Source organism: Pyxicephalus adspersus, chromosome 11, assembly GCF_032062135.1.
Source record: "Pyxicephalus adspersus chromosome 11, UCB_Pads_2.0, whole genome shotgun sequence".
NCBI lineage: Eukaryota > Metazoa > Chordata > Amphibia > Anura > Pyxicephalidae > Pyxicephalus > Pyxicephalus adspersus.
Genome location: NC_092868.1, coordinates 25,657,569 through 25,677,657, shown reverse-complemented (window position 1 = coordinate 25,677,657; position 20,089 = coordinate 25,657,569). Strand labels below are relative to the sequence as shown.

At 36.3% G+C, this 20,089-nt stretch overlaps 1 protein-coding gene across 1 annotated transcript in view; it reads right to left on the bottom strand.

Annotated features, from left to right (window-relative positions):
* The window catches only part of SHANK1 (SH3 and multiple ankyrin repeat domains 1), a 168,087-nt gene that overhangs the window by 32,521 nt on the left and 115,477 nt on the right, over positions 1-20,089 (bottom strand). The window contains exons 14-15 of the mRNA XM_072425275.1: positions 14,716-14,850; positions 2,790-2,851 (exon numbers count right to left, since the gene is read on the bottom strand). Coding sequence (XP_072281376.1) covers positions 2,790-2,851; positions 14,716-14,850 — 197 coding nt within the window. The remainder of the gene's footprint in view (positions 1-2,789; positions 2,852-14,715; positions 14,851-20,089) is intronic.

The following is a 20,089-nucleotide window of genomic DNA, read 5'->3' as shown; positions in this document are numbered from 1 at the left end:
ATCAGATTTAATACTGCAAAGTGTGCACACTGTTCAGACAACAATGTGAAGATGTGACTTAATTTCACAAATAATTACTCGAAATGACACAAACCCATGTTGATCTTTTTTCTTTTTCTTTTTTTTTTTTACATTAATGGGCTTATCCACAAAGAATTTGTATCACAAGGGCAATCAATAACTGGTCTGTTCTACTGCAATGTTATGCAGCGCCCTACAGAACAGGCACAGCAGAAACATCCCAGGATGTGATAAAGAAAATTTTGGATCCTGGATCATGACAACGCACCAGTGCATCCTCAACTCGTTTGTGATTTTGACATCCACAAAATCCACTGTTATTCCTCACTCCCCTTAATAACCTGACCAAGCCCCCTGTAAGTTTCTTTTTTGTTTCCAAAAATGAAAATGAACCTCAAGGGGAAATAATTTGAAACTGTGGAAGAAAAAGGCAATATTACAGGACACAATAAAGGACATCATGGAAAATTAATTCTAGGGGTGCTCATTACAATCACACTGGGACCAGTGTATCCATGCAGCAGGAGACTACTTGGAAGGAGATAAAGCCATTTACCTTATTAGGTAAGTGAACCAGTTTTATTATGACACCCATTTAGCTCTTTGCATACTGTGTATAACTTATAAATTGTTTTTTTCCAAGTTAAATAATTATCTATTTGTCGTGAATGTTCAAATTTCCTAAACAGTCTAATTTTTTATAAATCTATCTCAGGCTGGTAGATAAATTTGGATTGATAGTCCTGGAAATTTTTGATTTATCATCCACCCCTAAAAATATGTTAAAAGATGCGAGTTGAAGCCAATCTTCAGGCATACATGGAAAGATCATTCACTAAAAACTATTACATAATAATAGCATAATTATCTAAAATTGTATACGTTTTAGCTTTCTGTATGTGTGAAAACAACGCTTATGCCAGAAGAGTACAACAGAGTCAATCATTGCTGTGCAAAGATATAATAATGGGTGATCATAGTCAATGGTATTCTACTGTGCAGAGTGATACTTATCTTTCTACTTATCTTTCTTGCTCTATCATCTATCTAAAGGTTGTTATTTTTAGCAGCATTAAAGAAAACAAAGTGACTAATTTAGTTGTGCTAACTGGCAAGACTGGTTAAGCAAAACTAGAAACATCTTTAGTGGATATTGATTTATGTTAACTTGGAGTTGTTTGAAATGAAAAAAGAAAACAACGACACAGCTAGACTTACTGGCCAGCTTTACAGTTTCAATACATTGCTCTAATCCCAGCTACATCTTAACACCACAGGTGCTAAAAAAAATGGTACCTTTCCTCATCACTTATCTCCTCTGGGCCATAAAAGTCCACATGCAATTCTTCATGCCAAGAAGTCCTTCCCAAACCGTAATTCTCTGGGGCTTACTTGCTTAATACTTAATCTTGTATTTCCTCTAAGGTTCTCTTCTAATGCACATTCTTTAAGAGAGGAAAGTGGGAAAGGAGTACAAACACGGAATGATAAATTATTTATTTGCTTCATTCAGTTACAGCTCAGCGTTCAGCCCACGTGCTGCACAGGAGTGTGGCTATTTTCCGTTGTGAAATAGCACATAACAAGATTGCTCGTCTCAGTAGCAGAAAACAGCCATGAATGCCCGATTGAGGAAGCCATTCAGTCAACTGAATGACTTGTGTTTGACAGTCTAGCTGTGAAAGAGACCCCACTGTTCATTTCTGCAGTCACCTTCTTGTGCAGCCAAAAAAGGCAACAGAAAACTGTAGTACAGATATGATTCCAAACATTTTAGGAAGGAAAGGGGGAAGTTCTACATCACACTTTACCAGGATTGTTAAAGCTGAGCTCCAGGCAAACAGCGTAGTAACTGATGATATACATAAATGGTGTCTGCTTTACATGCCAAAGGGTTAGTATTTCAGTGCATTTAGTTCTTTACACAGCTCTACCACAAAGAACAGTGATGTCTGACAAGGCAGAATACCTGATATTTGTCTGCTGGTGTAGGTAACACCTACAGGCATTGCCCCTCTCCAGCTTGTGATTGGAGAGTAAAAGGTATAGCAGCAAACCAATTACTATCTATCTATCTATCTATCTATCTATCTATCTATCTATCTATCTAATCTTCTATCACTGTTTTCTCTCTTCTTTAGCAGACAACAATACAAACTTGTCAGGATGGTCTAACACTTCCCTGCTTTAACCAAAACATCAACTTCTGCTTACCGCACAATTTGGGAGACCAAATAAAATTCCAGTCAGGAGATCTCAAACTGCCAAGTACCAAAATCGTTACCATAGGGAGAACAACCCTCCTCCCTCCAAGCAATTTAGTTCCCACACATTTGTGCTTTCAGCCAGAATCGTGCGCTATATCCCTTGGCACCACTCATGAGCACTGAGAACAATGAAATGGTGTGTTATGTGTGCTGCAGTGACCTATTGGTGTGGCGACACTCCACTAATGGATACAGGTAAGCAAAACTTGAACCCACTGACTGTATACAAAGCACACATTTGCCACAGTCTTCATACCCACAAAATATTAGGCATTGAAAAGTTTTAGTTGTTGTGCAACAATGAAAGGTTTATGGAGTGCCCCCTATATATCAGTGATACAAGTGGAGAAAACATTGTTACATTGTGGTCAGTGTACATTGGTGTCATTGGAGAAGTATTTCTTCCAATGTGGATACCTGTCTAAGAAGGAAAATTCCAGGTTTACATATATTTATAGTAATATATTTGTTTGCAGAAAAAGCCGATGAAAATATGCTTACCAGATTTCTTTTTCCAAGGAGAAACTAAAAAAAAAAAAAAAAAGGTTAATGTAAAGGTTAATCTGTGCATTCGTTAGCATTCTTTCCAATAAATAAAAAAAAAAAACAGAATTCCAGAATGATTTCAGCTAAATACAATTTGCCACACTTACAGAAAACATTTCAGAAACTATGTTAATTTCTGACTAAGCATATCATAATAAATATAATAAGTGCATAAGCAATGGTTACCTTTAGTGAAAAGTGGATGGCAAAACAACAGGTGGATTCGGAGCTACAGGCAAGTACAGTTGTATCAATTTCTATTTAATGAAAGTTGTTCTTGGCCCGCTATTATCAAATAGGGTTCTGACAGGTAAAGTTTTAGGTTTGTGATCAATTTAATAGAACAGAGAAATTCAGTAGGTAGTCAGAGCACATGGTATGTGGTTAGTTTTCTTGCTGAACTGTGGTCAAAAAGCATTAAAGTAGCATAGAAGGCTAGGCACACTTAAGACCTCATCTGTCCATGTTTACAGTTTTTTTTTTCCTTTTAATAAAGTCCTGCATGTGCCTTTATATTCATGTCTGCCATTATATTTAATTTGTGTTGTCCGTATTGGCATGGTTCCTCTTAGTCAGAAGCTAAGTGCATTCGCCTGTCCCAAGGCTACAGCTTAACTTACTACATACAAAAAGTTCCCCCTCAGACAGTTTGAAAAACCATGCTTAATTACTATTTCTCATATACCAGAGCCATTAGTATTAGTTACCCGTTTCCCCATAGACATAAACCTGTCTAAGGCAACCATGACATCCTCTTACCCCTGACAGCCAATAAACACTAACTACTGAGGTAATACAGGGTAACATATGAACAACTTCATTTAGTTTACCATATGCAAGTTTGCAGGAACTGATGTTATGTGAAGATTGAAAGGCAAGTGTTTAATTCATGAATACTGTTAAAACTATTTTTTTCACAGGCTAGCTAGTACAGGGGTTGGGAACTTTTTGTATTTTATTTTTAAATGAAGCCTGCAACTACTCTTTCAATACTTCATAAATACAAAAGCTGCTATTAGAGTATTTGATAAACAGAGCTTATTTATGTGCATATGTCAGGTGGCAAGAGGCATTTTAAACATTTACACACAGAATTCCTGTCCAAAAACTGCTTCCATAAGATTCCTGCTTCTGGTTTGCCTATGTAGCTCTATGCCAGACAACTGCCAACCAACTGGTCCAGTGCAAATGCCTTGTTAGCTAATAGGAAGCGCTCATTAGTCAGGAGATGACAGTTGTTGGGATGTAAAATCTTTTTTTAGAGAAAAACACAAAGTTATTAAAAGTGTGTTCCTTTATTTGCATCTACTTTCAGGCAGGCTCACAAAATTACCTTGTAAAAAAAAAAGTATCAGTGAACAATAGGGCTCTCTATCTCTCACATACAGAGTAAAATTATTAGGAGACACTTACACATAACAAGGTGAAGCTCCACTTGCTGCTTCCAGCAAACAATCCATGAAGCTAAAATGTCTTACCAGCAAAATGAGGTGGAAATGGCTGGTAGTAAGCTGCAATGTATGACTACTTGATTCGCCTGTTGTTGCATGGGCATAGACATTCAATCACTTTATTGATCGCAAAAAGAGTTATTTATGGGCTCAGTTCACCGAAAAGCCAGTTAAAGGCAAAGTCTGAAGTCAAATTTTGGCATTGCCTTAAACAGCTAATAACAAGTAGGTGATCAAACCCTGCCTCACACTATTCAAGAAATAAAAACAAGTTTAGGAAATGGACAACTTTATGTTCTTGGAGATTTAGAGTGCATAAGTAGCGCTTTTTTTGTATAAAGACATTTTTTTAGGCAGCCTATCAGAAGGTCCTCATAAAACAAAAAACACACTTTTTTAATTCAGGTATACACTGATTTCAGATCTGCTTTCAGTTTTTCCAGTAACGTCAAATTTATGTTTTGATGTTATGATGTTATTTGAGTGATGTTAGCTACAGTGTGCTTGCAAGTATTTTTAACAAAAGCACTACTGAAGTACATTTTTTAAAATACTTAGTGCATGTTTAAACAACCACAAAATGATATATGGAAAGGGTTAGTCAGCTACCACTGTTTTTATCATTTTCATGTGAATGTTGTGTCTGGATTGTCACAGTACAGCATCCAGCAGTAGTCAGGAAACATACTCTTATTCCACAAGACTTGGTAGCAATACTCCTTTGACTTAATGTCCTGGTGAAAACATTGTCCTTGCTTGTCACTCAAGAAAGGATTTTAAATGGGAGTGCAAGATGTATATTTTCAATTACATCAATTTCAGAGACAGCCCAGTTTTTTATATGAATTAGGCAGATTCTGAACCCCTTGCTTGTATAAAGGAGACCTATGGCTACCCAAAAAGTTTTTACAGAGCCACTAAAATGCCTCCTAAGCTTCTGGCTCAACTAATGAGAGGGGTTATTTAAAACCTTCATCCTACAAAACAAATTGATTTGTGGCCCTATAAATATCCCTTCTTTCATTTTTGCAGTGCGTATGTTTGGAAATTTCTCAACAGGGTACTGAACACGTAAGTTCACTTTACCTATGGCCTTTACAACGTTCTTCATAAAGCCTAGCTTATTAGGGATAGGTGGCAGAAATAGTTTATGCAGACAAACCAGAGGGAGAAATTTAACACTGTTTCTTCCTGGCTCATAGGTATCTCTTGGCTGTCAGAAACACCTGACATAGTGCTCTACAGTAGCTTGGCGATCCCAGAAGCACAGGAAACTGAAGTATTTTGTGAATCCTTCTTGCATTCAAATCAATAATCCAATGACCTTTAGATCACCACAGGAGTTACGCTGATGTTTTTTATATTGTATTTTTTCATGCAATATCCCTAAGTTGTCGTAGGACTCCTTTATTTGAACAGAATGGGCAATCAGTAAACTTGGCTTGGAATAGCAATTATACAGTAGGACTGCCTTGAGGCTTCCTTGCGAGAAGAAACATGCTCTTGTCACAAGCTGATGAAGTATCCATTGATGCCATGGCTAAAGCACGATGCGCTGTGATCAGTGAAGAATACACCTTTGCAAGCCTAGAACAAGAAGTTCTGCTTCGTCTTTGGATAGATTTAGATAATGAGCAAGATCCTTCATTTACTTGTGTAAAAATCCCTGGTTGAATTCTCACTAACCATGTAATCAGGATTAGATGATTCTTGATTGTAATCAGTTGAACCTTCACTCTGTTCATCACCTTATCCAGAAGCAAGTCCATCATGTGGTGGTAGAGAAATAGGCAATTAATTATTAGGAGCAAGAGGCCTGATTGCAGAATCCAGACTGGGATTTACAGTTTTGTATTTAGTTTTAACTGATAATCAACTTGTGTTCACATGGCAAAATAGCAATTGTTTGGATGTTCCTGTAGTTCCTTTGGTATTGGTAACACCACTGGTATTGCAAATAGCTTCACTGACTTTTGTCAATTTATCCAGTCACACAGTCAGTTGGAACAGCTGGTACAAACCAAACAGTCGAAGTACAATTTGTATATATTCTGAAGATCTGTAGTAATTGGGTGATGATGTGTTTTCGTTGTGAGGGAGCCACACGTATAACAACAACTGATTAAATTAATATTTAATTTCTAGGTATGACAGCAACTTAAATGATTCACAGTTACTAATAAAATACAGACAACTGATGTTAAATGTTCTAATACTTTTAAGATAATTCTACCAAATACCAAGAAATATATAACTTTCTTACCACAAAAACTAGACCTACAGATACAGCTACAGAAAAACCAAATGCAGATTTGAAATCAGCATGAAAAATTCTGCAAAACTCACATAAAAATGTCATTGATGAAAAATGGTTTGTTGAATTGTGTAATCAATGTTACAGCCTAAGAGCAGATTGAAAGAACCTTTATTATTCACCTCGATCTTTAATGAGCTCATGATCGTAGGTGTCCACCGTGCAATGCCTTTTACTTTTGCTGAAATCACAACTACCATTTTAGAAATCATTCAGAGCACCTAACTGGTGAACAGAGGATAGCATAACAGATTCTCTTCAAGCATTACTACTCTAATACTTTCATTCTAAATGGGAACTCCCGACACCCCTTTAGAGCATTTTGGTTCCGGTTTTTCATTTTTTTTTTACATTTCACCACCAAAGGTTTAGAGGGTCCTTTGTGTATTCAACATAAAATGCAAAAAGTATATACCTTTGTCCACTTATTGTTTATTAACATGAAGCAGACAACACGTAGAGAGGAATGTTTGAAAATAAACATATATTTAGCAAACAATCATATTGAATATAAGAAATGAAAGGAATGCAAAGAAATATGCATAGGAATGAAATGAGATACCAAAAAAGAGAGAAAAAAGAGAAAAGAGAAAATGACCAGTAAATAACACCTCTATTAAACAATACACTTTGGAGAGAAACTATCATCAACTTCTGACTAGTCTGCAGATCACTGAACATCTATGGTTTCTAATGGAGGTCTTGACAACAGGTGGTGGGAGCTATATTTCACCACTAAAAGAAATGTGTGATTTGTATCCCCAAGATTCCCAAGAAAGAAATTTAGGTTTAGATGGAGGTATACTTTAAAATCTGCTTGGTAGGATGGGTTTAATGTGGCTAAGGTTGACATATACTGCTTTTGAAAATGTATTTTGATAGGGTAAATATACTGATTGCATAAACATGCATTGCTGGGTGGCGATATTTTGCCGGGAAAGGAATAATGATTGGATAGACATGTGTTATTGGGTGGGGAGATGTATTGCTGATAAGTGATTAATATTTTCTTTATAGAGTGGTACATCAGCTTTACAATTGCAACTGCCAACTTGAAAAAGTTTTCAATGTATCACACAGCAAAGCCCTGTGTTTTATTGCACAGAGATTTAGTGTTCCCCTAACTTTTTAACTTGTGACTACAACGAAATTTGATAGGGGTTCCAACTTTTTCTTTAAATTGAAAAAAAGGTTATGGCTGTAGTTAAGCTTTTAAATTCAGAAAGTGTGTTTCAAGATGAACTTGGATTCTAAAAATTCACTGGAAGGTAGAGGGACATTTCTGGCTGTGGTGGAGCTGGAGCTTAAATCAAAATATCCAGCTAGACAAACACTTGCTATTGGTTGAAAAACTCTGATCTAACTAATTCAACTGATAATGGTAAATCAACTATAGTATTCATCAACACCTGTTACTGCCCAATATTTCCTGGTAACTGTTGTAACATTTTGTTCACTGGTACATTTTTTTTATTTGATACTTATCACTATTTTTTTAATGTTCCTGTAAATAATATTGTGAATTTTAGTTTAAGCCCTCATTCCAACTATGTGCGGGGCATGATCATTATTCTTTACATGTGTGTGCATTACATATAGGCAACAGACATTGCATAGAATGTCTGATGTTCCCATTTATACATTTTGCTGCGCTGGATTTGGTCAATGCAAATTCATATTTGTGCGTTGGCCAATTCAGTGTAATAAATAAGATCAACATCACAACGAAGAGCCATTAGGGGGTTGTGCATTGCCATGCACTGGTATGCATAACAACACACCCAATTCTGTGGGAATAAGGCCAAAATTAGATAAATACATTCCAGAAACATTAACACAAAAGGTATGCAAAGTATTGTTTTCTTTGAAAAGCAGACACAGCCTTAATAGAAAAGCTTGTAACCTGCCCGCCCCCCCAACACGAACTGTAAGATTTTAGCCAAATGAAACCACAAGTTAATATGGGCTTTACATTTCGAAGGTATTCACTGTCCTATTGTTACTATGTTGTGTTTGTATGTGTGTATGTACTGTATGTATTTGAGACTTTTTACATTTTGCTTGTTTTAATGTGTGACCTGTGGTTAAAAAAAATGTTTTACTTCACACTGATATTTTAAAGAATTGTGATAAAAATCAGGCATGAATGTAGGGAGAGATTTCACAAGATCTCTTGTGAAAATCACAGATTATATCAAGAAGTCAATGATATTTTCTCTTTAAACTAAACACCAAATTGCAACATCCTAAACACGGGAAAAAGACCAAGCACAGCTGAACAGACTCCAAGCAGAACATGCTTACATCCTGTTTAATTAGCACAAGGACAAGACAGTAAGAGTTGATGGCAGAAATTTTCTGGAGGCTGGCCTGGAACATAGTATTCTACACAGTATACTGTTATGTCCTGGAGAGCAGGCATGACACATAGAGGGCCTACACATCACCCTTCCAATACTGAAACACTGTGGGATTTGTTTTTACTATTACACAACCATCTGTGGCTTCTCTTCTCTATACAGTTAATAAGAAACTATAATGTCTGTATTTCATACCCTGAGAGATTAAAAAAAAAACAGTGTCTTTAAAGTGAATCGATTTTTTTGCCCCTGCAGAGCAAAGCAACAGGTTTACTTAAACATCGCCCTCTGTAGTTGCACATACCTATAATTTTTTTAAGGTTAGTCTAACTGCAGTTAGTGAGTATGCAGTTAAGGAAGGACAGAGAAATATCTTGAACACCATACCATTTTTGTTTAATAGCTCAAGGTTGAAGAAGTAGCTCAAGATAATAACCAGGCAATTAGCAATGGGTTCTTCAATACTTCTTCTAATTCTGAACTTTGCCACTTATAGGTAAAATAAAAGGTTTACTGCAAAGCAAGCACTATTAGGTAACTATATTATATGTACACATGAAATTCCCTCCATGCATCTCCATAATTCAGTGCTTCATGCCTTAAGGCCTGAGCATTGTTACATGGGGTCCAAAGCCTGCTGAGCCCTTTGCAAAGTGCACAGAAAGAATGTACAATCTCTTTAGGGTACCTGAAAAATTAAATTCATTTTAAGCAACCATGTGTTTTACTTCAGTTACTTCAGTTAAAGTGTTACTGTAAATCAAAGGTCTAACCGATTCATTGTGCCCAGGACTATTACAGAAATAAATTGATCTAGCTACACTAATCTCTATCAATTAATTACTTACTTAAATTTCCAGGAATTATCTTTCATACTGAGTGGGTTCCCCTAAAGGCAAACCACTAAAGGAAATTAACAGCTTCTCTATGTTCTTAATTTCCATTTAGAAGCAGCATACTATAATTGCATAATTATAATAAATAATGCAATGTTTGTTTATTCATTTACAAAGGGTTTGCTCCACTGTATTTATTATTATTATTATTATTATTATTATTAAACAGGATTTATATAGCGCCAACATATTACTGTATCTCATAATTTCTACCATAAACACAATAGAATATTGTAACTACATTTTTTTTTCAGGTGAACATTTCTGAAGGCTGCAATTAAAGGGAACTTCAAAGTTTTTAATGTTTTTTTTGTGCATAAGAATAGAAAGGTGTTAGAGCTGAGCTCTGCCTGCTTTTAAAACTGTAGGTGAGAGGCACTGGTAAACAGGTTATGTTCAGGATTGTAATCTTACTAGTGAGAAAGCTTTAGGGGCCATAAAAGTACAAACAATAGGTATTTTCCTAAATGATAGGGATAATGTATTCTAAATGCCTCCAAACCCCCCTATTATGTAATTCAACAATAAGATTATAACTCGTTATAATATGCAACAAAAAAAAATCTCGAACAAGCATCAAAAAAATAGTACGGTCATAAGAAAAAGTAAGAAATCCCTATAAAAACTGTTGACTTTTTAGGCCCCTTTTACACTTGTGGTTGCAAATTTTGTTGCAAGTTGCTACCAGAAGCGCAGCAAACTGCTCGTTTGCAAGATTTGCTCTAACATTTGCTGTTCTTTCTTCCTTTAGAGAAGAAAAAGCAACCTCACAGACAGAAGCAACATGTTGCTTCCAGGAACAATGCCGCAACAAACTGTGACAAGATGAGTTATTCCCAACCACATACACTTGCATAGGAGTGTTTTGGAACACGGTTGAGAATGTGGTACAATGCTATGGTTAACTGCAAGTCTGAAACGGGCCTCAAACAGGAAAAAATAAATCTTTATTTAAACATTGCCTACAGATAAAAAATGATGTACTTAAATAGAAGCGCACAGAAAGTAACGCCACAGAAATGGTATTGCTGCCTTTAGCAGAAATTACTTCTTGAAGGAGTTTTAAACTCTGTCCACCACTCTCTGATATCAGTTTGGTGAAAGTTTTTACCACTTCTCCAAGCAAAGTTCCTCTAATTGCAAGAGGTTAAAGTGTACCTCTTGACATAAAGGGTAGATAACCCTTTTAGTTAACCACCTGGGCGTTACACTGAGGTCTAGATTTCTGTTCCAAAAGCGTTACAGGTTTTAATAAATTTTTTTTTTTTTAAATTGTAGACCTGTAACTTACAGAAATATGTCCGAACAGGGTTCTAGTAGATATCATGAATATAAAAAATGTTTGAAACACACAATCATGTAAAAAAAAAAATACCCTAAAAAGGGGGGGCTGTCTTATTTGATGGCCCTGCCTTATCATCGGGGAAACACGGTATGATCAATCCTATATGACCTTTTTAAATATTTAGAAACTGAATTGTCTTTCAGTTTAGAATTAGGAATCACACTTCTCAAAGGTGCCATGGTGTGGTAGTGCTCGTTTGCAAACACTATAGAGCTAAAATCTTTGATTTAACCTTAGTGTTAGGAAAATATTGGGTTATGTCTGCTTGGATCCCTTTTTGACAAAGCAACATTGGGGGACCACAATTTGGAGACAGGGACAACCTGTCACCCTGTAACAGGAAGTGCCTGAACAAGGAGCTCAGAGGGAGGAACCAGTGAAGGCCGAAGTGCAGAGGACCCAAGTAATTAAAATTTGCTAAAAGATCAGAGCTGTTCTTTTACTGGCTTATTTTTAAAAGCTTACTATAGAGCCAAAGTTGCATTAAAAAAAGAAAATGAATATTACAAAGGGATAGAAATAAACAAGTAAATTTTTCCCATGGCAGTTTTAAGGCTTCAGCAAAGCACACGTAGGTTTGTGCTTTTACCACAAAAATTGTATTTTGGAAAAATTAGGCTTATTTTCACTATTCTGAGAACATTGATGGCTATGCAATTTACCGTATTTTTCGGACCATTAGACGCTCCGGACTATAGGACGCACCAGGTTTTCCGCACGGGAAAACAAGAAAAAAAAATTCATTTGATTATGCCCCTGTACCTCTGCATTCGGACCATAAGACGCACCCTGATTTTCCCCCCACTTTAGGAGGGAAAAAAGGAGAAAAAGTGCGTCTTATGGTCCGAAAAATACGGTAATTGAAAAGTTCCTGAACATATACAAATTTACATATACAAATAGTATTGTCAGGAAATTGCTGGATGGTAAGAAATTGTCAGGGAAAGCTGTGCCAATTTTTATGTTTAGCAGAATTGTGATAATTTGATTATGAAAATTTGAGCTGTATATTTTTTTATGTTAATGAAACTGCATAGTTTCATGAAAAATGAATTTCTCAATTTTGCTCATTGCTACTTCATGGGCAGTGAGTAGGGGTAGTCAAGTCTATGTTCCAAAGTTGATGTGAGGTTGAGAACTACACAGTGATTTCTTTGGACCCCACTTCACACCACTTCATTATACCAACAATTCAGAGGAAATTAAAGTTCTGTGCAGGCACCTTTGAGTGCTTGGTTTTAAAGTGGATTAAATTGACAATTTATAGCAATTAGAAAGGAACATGCTTTCATTACCAAAATTATCATCGGTTTCAGTAATGCAGTCATACAAATTGCATTTCAGCCTAAAATTATTGGTATTGGATGGGTAACTTTTAGCCTTCAGAAACCCTACCAGGAAATGTTTGAGTGTTGTTAATGTGGGTAAAATCAGCAACCCATGTCACTGATAACTGATCTCAGCTTTCATATTAAGTTTATAGAATGATGTCTGAAGACTAGGATTCCTTATTTAACATCTGGGGTTAGTCCAGCAAATCAGCTATTTTAACTACCCCTAATTTGTAGCAAGAAGCATTAAGTTATGTGGAGGTTTTAGGTTGAAAATGCATTTACTACTTATTTGTATCACAACAATTTTAGGGGCATACCTCAGTCAGGTCAATTCACACCTGGCATGAAAAAAATATAGAAGCTATCTTTGCTGACCTCCTCCTGAAAATATTAGTTTTCTGAGGGGAAAGTCAACCATATGTCAGAATTTCTGTTATGTATACTTACTTCAGATCAGTAATTCAAATAATTGAATACAAGGGGTCACCCTGACAGCCAGAAGAACTTTTTGGGATGATGTAAATTATCATATATTGTTTTTGTACACATTCTAATGTTTTTGCACATAAGTAATAACCTAAAACTAGTCTATATCATACAGAATACAGAGGTTATAATGGTCAAAAAGGAAGTTATAACGAGAACTCCACCACTCCGAATTGAATTACTTCATGTGCAGACGAATCGCCTTTTACCAGTCCAGGGCTGATCAGCGCTTACACCATTTGGCACCTTCTAATTCTGAAGCCTTACTTTCTCTGTGCATGAAGAAGACCCAGTTATAGTAGGTTTCATAGTATAGACATAGCTTTTTATTATATTAGGGCCTGGTACATGCACAAGGAATGAAGCAGGACTTTATAAATACATAAAAAAGAAAACAAACCAACTAAACAAAGACTTAACTATTCTTGGGCCTAATAGAGGTATCCATTAAATTGCCAAAATAGCCACTCAGCTCATGTGATTACAATTTATTTAGTAAACATAAAAATACAAACAATTAAAATCAACAATGCAAACTTTTAAATACCAATGATTAAACATAAATGCTAAACATTCAGCTTTAAAACATTTTCATTAGCTTTATTGTGACTTGACAAACTTTAGAAGTATGGCTCCCCAAATGATGTTAGAGCCATGTTAAATGGCCAGTTTTGTAGCAACAATTATTTGTTGCGCCAAAGAGCAGATGACAGAAAATTACATGTGCAGGACGCAATTTAATTGCTAGAATTGCTGACTACCGCAGAAAAGCATAGCAATGTGTAACTATGTACAATTTGGTGAATTTAAAGCAATTGTCACTAATGATCTTGTAGCTAAAAAAAAATAGCTATTCCATAAAATAACTAGTAAAAATTGTGATACTTAAGCATAGCCATACATGTATGACTTTACAATCTCCTTGGGATCTATCAACAATTATGTAGTGCAGTTGCTTGCTGACCTGGATAGAACTGAACTTTACTACAAATTCCTCAAATTTATTTATAACCAGTCCCTCCTTAACTAACTTACATTATTATCCCTTACCCTAACTTTAAACTACTTTTCAGTGAGTCACTCCTTAACCCCTTCAGTGTTGGCTGTATCTGTGAACTATTTTCCAGGATGTTCCCTATATCCATAAGTTCTAAGTGAGCAGGTAAGGCCAGCAGTGAGGAGGATTTTTATGGCTCTGCTACAGAGGTAAGAACGTGGGATCAGGGGTCCTATAAATAAGGGGCTCAATAGTTCAGGCCTTCAGTCCTTATAGTCAATATTTCAGTTAAGTAAATCTTTGGGAAGTGGGGGGTAGTAGTGTTCCATTTATTAATGTAGCTTTTAAACATTTGCACCACTGAAAAAAGAAAAATGCTTTGCCCATTAAAGGTTCCATAGAGAAGCACTATTCATAATCAGCTAAGGACATAATCAGCTAAGGACAGAGAAACACATCAATCTCAATCATACAGCACTGCAGCCGCCTGGAATGATTGGTTTAGGCAGAACTGAGTTCTCAATCATCAGCCAGGCGGACTAAAGCAGTACCCATGGTTGTCATTCTCTGAGGTGTAATACAGATGAGATCTTTCACTTCTTATATTTGGCTGGCATAGTCTTGGTCATTTGTACCTGTTACAGGAAAACAGGTCTTTGCACTTCTCTATGGAGAATGGCACTTGGTCTCAGTCCAGCAGAGCAGGGAGACACAGGACACCCCTAGTAATTATAGTAGAGAAATTCTCACCCTTCGCTCCCCTCAGCACAAAGCCGAATCCTTCGCTGTCTTTCTTCTGCAGCAGCACAGTCTTTTCTTTAATAATGTAGTCACTGAAAGAAAAACAGAAGCATCAGTGAGTACGGTAGAGGTGTAATTAATTCACTGGGCCCTGGTACAAAAATACCAAAAGTAACTACATCTAAAAAAAAAGTGAAGCGCATACATGGGTACATGATTTTAGCAGAAAGGTCTGTAAAGTGATATACATACTTGCAAAAATTAAAAATGTTACTAAAAGGACACTGTGCAGGAACAATTATTGGACCTGCTGAAGTACAGTACAAACATAGACTGATCCCTACTTTAATTAGAAGGGTAGATAATACTTCTTTATAAAAGTAGAAATGTGTTTTGTTTATCTGCTCTGAAATACCTTAAAAAAAATAGGCTGAGCCCCTTGCCTACTGAATGTGAGCACATAGCCACCTGGATACATATGTCAAGGATCCCTGGAGGCTTTGGGCTGCTCATTCTGTGCATGCCCGATGACCGGGCATGCTCAGAAGGAGTTTTTCAGTCATAAAAAAAAGGTTCAGATCCCACGCACAAGCAGATGGCAGCGCCCAACACTCCAAAAGTTCAAGACAATAATTTATTATTGATTTCCTAAGGATTTGATCCTTTCATCATAAAACAATCTTATAACATGTATGGCCAGCATTACACACATACAGTATATATTTATAAAAAAAAAAAACATTATTTAACCATTCGATGATTACACTACAGTAGAGTCACGTTCACTTTAAGGGAGCTTCCATGGATCAAAAGTGACTGTGGGATTTGCTACTCCTGTCCTCCTTTTTCTTTTTTTACCCCAGAAAAAAGGCAGAACGTGAGAAAAAATCTACAACAGAGAAATAGCCATTAAAAGGGTGATAAAAGTTCTAGCATCCCCTACCTAACTTAAAATAAGCATGATTATTTCAGTCCATGATAGTTTTGGGAGTTTTCTTTACTGCCTGCTGTGTTGAAACAAACTTTTTACCAAACAGGAAGTAAAAAGGAATATCTCGCTAACTCACTAATGCAACTTACTAAGTTAAAAAACTAAATTTGTTCCTAATAAACTCCGTATTAACCCTTAGTTCATCCAAACTACTGTACCGCATTTCTCTTTTTTCCCCATGTTATTTTCTTGCTAAGTTTTTTTGTTTTCTTTCATTTTTTTAATGCCATTAGTGTCTTATCAATCAACGCTGAGCTGAGATTTTGACACAAAAATAATAAGTGATCAGGCAGGCTAGAATGCTTATTACAGAAGAGACATTACTGGCCCTGTTCTGCAATGAAGCCACACTTTTATCAAAAATGATTATATCTAATTAAGTGGACCTTCAAGTTACTTAAAGCCGATCTCTGGGATAAAAACTTATTGTCCAAATACAAGAGGCATTAAAGTTATTACTTGAACATAGTGTGTTTTACATATTCCCACAGATCTTTTCTAGCAATTTTTAAACAAAGCTCACGTTTGCTTTTTGGCAAGGATAAACATATTCAATTTGTATTCAACTGACACTATATTGATTTACCTATTCCAGGAATGGACACACATTTGTTCATTATCCAGTACAAAATTGGCATTGAGGAAGCACTATATGATTGTCAGGCATACCAAGGGGCTATGTCAGGTTATCAGTCCTATTGAGGCAACCCACCAGAACACAATTTGTTAAATAAATTGCTTATCTGTTTACTAGGTGTTGCCCTATCACTGGCGAAAATAATGCAGAATTTCAGTTACCAGAGAGGGTGCAGCCATGGAACTGACACCAAATGGAAGCGTGGAAGCAGGCAAGTGTCACCTTTGTTGTCTCAGCAATTCTGTAAGAGGAGAGTTTTCTATAGCATCAGGATCACTAGCAAGATCATGGCCCATGGCTGTTTATGTCACTCTCTGAATAGTCCTCACACACTTCCAATAACAACACCTAGACAAGATCCATAAATCAAGTATATTCCAGCGTGTATTATATTTGGTAATGAAAACTTACTCAAAGGTGTACTTTTTCTTTACAGTCAACATATTTCTACATCTAAGCAGGTGTTTTCATAAGTGTTACACGCAGAATTAAGTGTAAGGGTGGGCTTTATTAACATAACCAAATTTTCATGTCCCAAGCATAAGTGAGTCAGCTGCAAATAAATCTGAAGCCAGATGAAGAGGTGATATTTCAAACTTCTCAGCAGTGGCACACTGCTCTCATATTCCACCATGACTCACCAATGGAGCCAGGTTTTGTTTCCTTACTTCTAAATTCAGTAGCTGAAAATGTTGAAAATAGTTTGTAAACATCTCCAATAAAAAGACAAAAAAGAAAGAAGGAAGGCTCAACTGCAGAAAAAGGATCTTTTATAAATCCTTGCATGTTTTACTGACTATAACTTATTCAATAAAGTGTTTTTGTAATTGTGGGAGTGATTTTGGAGAACGTCACGTTGGTGAAAACTCAGTTTTATTGTTTAGCTGCTTAGGTTAAAATTTGCCTTGAAAAAAAATCCCTATTTTTTTTTTTTTAATTACCACCCCACAGCAATAAAAACCAAACGGAAAACACCCCAGGAGCCTTCTGGGGTGACATCAGAATTCAGTTGTTTACATTTGGAGGCCCTGATTTTCAGCATGCAAAGTGCGAGATCTAGTGATATATTTAGGAAGCAGTTAAAAAGCTGGCAGTTTAGGACAGGGAAGACCGGAAAAAAGACAGAAATCAAGACAGCACAGGAATTGATGAATACGATAATGTATATTGATTCCTTTTGAAGTTTAGTATCAATATGTTTTAAAGGCTTCAGCGAGAAAAGATAGGTAAAGAAAAAATGATTAAAAGGTCTGCTTTAAATTTAGTGTTTGTTTTTTCTTATTTAACAATTGAAGCTTAATAAAAAAAGCTTTTGATAGTTTTCATAACCTTCAGGATATATTGGAAGCCAATTACACCCTAAAAATCATCACTCAAGTGAACACAAGGAAAGTCTTTATAATGGAATGACATTATTTTGGTGACTGAGTCATAATTTTTTTCCAGTCTTTCTTTCACAACAGGACATACAGTATGAGCTAGCGAAAAGATTTGCAGTAAGGGATAGGGGTAACACTTATTTGGCATACCCAATGGGTTGAATACCTGCAGCAGCGGGGAAACAGCAAATAGGCAGCATTTCATCACACTGCACAACAAGCACCATAAAGGTTAGCATTGAGCCGATTCTTTTACAGCGTGAACGTTCTGTATTACTGACTCCACACACATACTTTTTCCCTGATAATTATATTTAAAGCTAATGATGAAAGCTGAATAAATATTGCCGCTTTTCCTTTTTTCCCTTCCTAGTACCCCTGTTATATATGGTCGCACTGATTACCCTGTGCTTGTCTATCAGGGTCTCTAGGCTGCAGTACAAGCACTGTGTATGTCCTTGAAGCTGCCCACACGGCTGCATAAAACTTCCCACTAAAAAGCGAGACAGCATATAACGGAGTATGAAAAAGGCGCTGACAAAACGCTAAACACCAGCTTTAGATTTCAATGGATAACAAAAAGCTGCAAGTTGAAGACTTTTACAGCAGCAGACTAAGGTTGGAAATATCTGATGAGGCAAGCATATTTTCCAGCTCTCTTGTGGTATAAACTGACCTTACAGAATAAGTAATGAACAGTTAGAGAAATATGAGTGGGGAATAGGTTTTTCCATGAGAGACAACAATAATAATAATAAAAATAATAAAAATTCAGTATTGACTTCTGAATAAATGTCATATTTCACAATTTAATGCAAATAATTGCAAAAACTTCACTGCTAATCTCGCAGGACATTCTGAGCATGGAAAATTATAAGGCAAACAACTTACAATGATTCTTCCATCTTAATGCAGCCACAATAGTATACTATAGGTTTATTTTTATTAAAAGCAGACTTTTACCTTTGTGATGTTTATTTACCTGTTCCATATTTTCTTCATATTTATAACTTTCTAGTTTTTCTTTACCTACCTAAAGAGCCTCTAACTTTTACCTGGGGATTCCAGCTTTACTGTAGTGCCAATTTATTTCATTTTTGTATCTGACCCACCGGTTGTCTGAAATGCTGTCTTCAGAATCCTTACTCTCATCTACACAGCTGGACAGGGCAGAAAGCTGTCTCTATAGAGAAGGGAGCACTAAACGCAGTTCTGGGACAAAGTCCCTGAGCACCCAGGGTGAAAAACCCAATGTGTGGCCCCTCTCATTAGCTGGGAACTACTTCAACAGCACAGGCTGCAGGCTCTGTAATAGTTGGACTACATTGCCCTTGCCTTTTCCTATTATTTTTCCCCATTGACTATTTATTGCTCATGTAATTTATACGATTGCCAGTTACCCATGTAACTAATGGCCTGTTTGTTATTCAAGTAGTGTCCATGTATTGCACTAATTTCCTATGTATTTATTGGACTATTTATTGTAATTTTAGCACTCTAAATGGCAATTAAAATTCAATACAAATTAAAATTATATTTACAGAATTTCTGGATCTATCTAATGTTTAGTTTCTGAATTTTGACCCAAATCTAACATTTTCTCTCATTTTTGACACTGATCAGCAGTCTCACCCAATAGTCGCAGCCAATAAAGTGCGAGAAATGAATGATTTAAAACCCTCACTGTGGGATGCAGAGAGCAGCCACAGTGTTAGTGTTTTGGAGCTAATGTTTATGACAGAATAAAAGGATATTAGTGATATTCACTAAAGCAAACCTATATATACCTAAAAAAATGTAAAAGTCTGCCGTTAGGAAGTTTCATTATTGCAAAAGGGACATGTGATCGCTGTCTTCTTTTGATGAACTCCCATGCATCTCGACCCAGCCAAAAAAATAGCCACAAATGAAAACTAGGAAGAGAAATGCCGATGCCTGCAATGGAATGGGGCCAGGTGTCTAACCCTTCTGCAATAAAGGATCTGCATGATTGTAAATTCTAAAGGTAAGGGTTTAATTCCCCTCAGTGAAGAGTGGATGTGTTCTTGGTATTGCTGTGAATAGGTATACACTCGTGTTAGATCAACTTCCCTTTATATTCAAAGAATCCTAACAACTAAAAATCAGTTGCAATTTTAAATGTGACATAATATTAACACTAATCTACTTAAAATACCGTATTTTTCGGACTATAAGACGCACTTTTTCTTCCCCAAAACTGGGGGGGAAAAGTGGGTGCGTCTTATACACCGAATACATGTTAAATATAACGGTAATTAAAAAAAATCATACTCACCCGATCCCGCGATCCTGTGGGCTTCTTC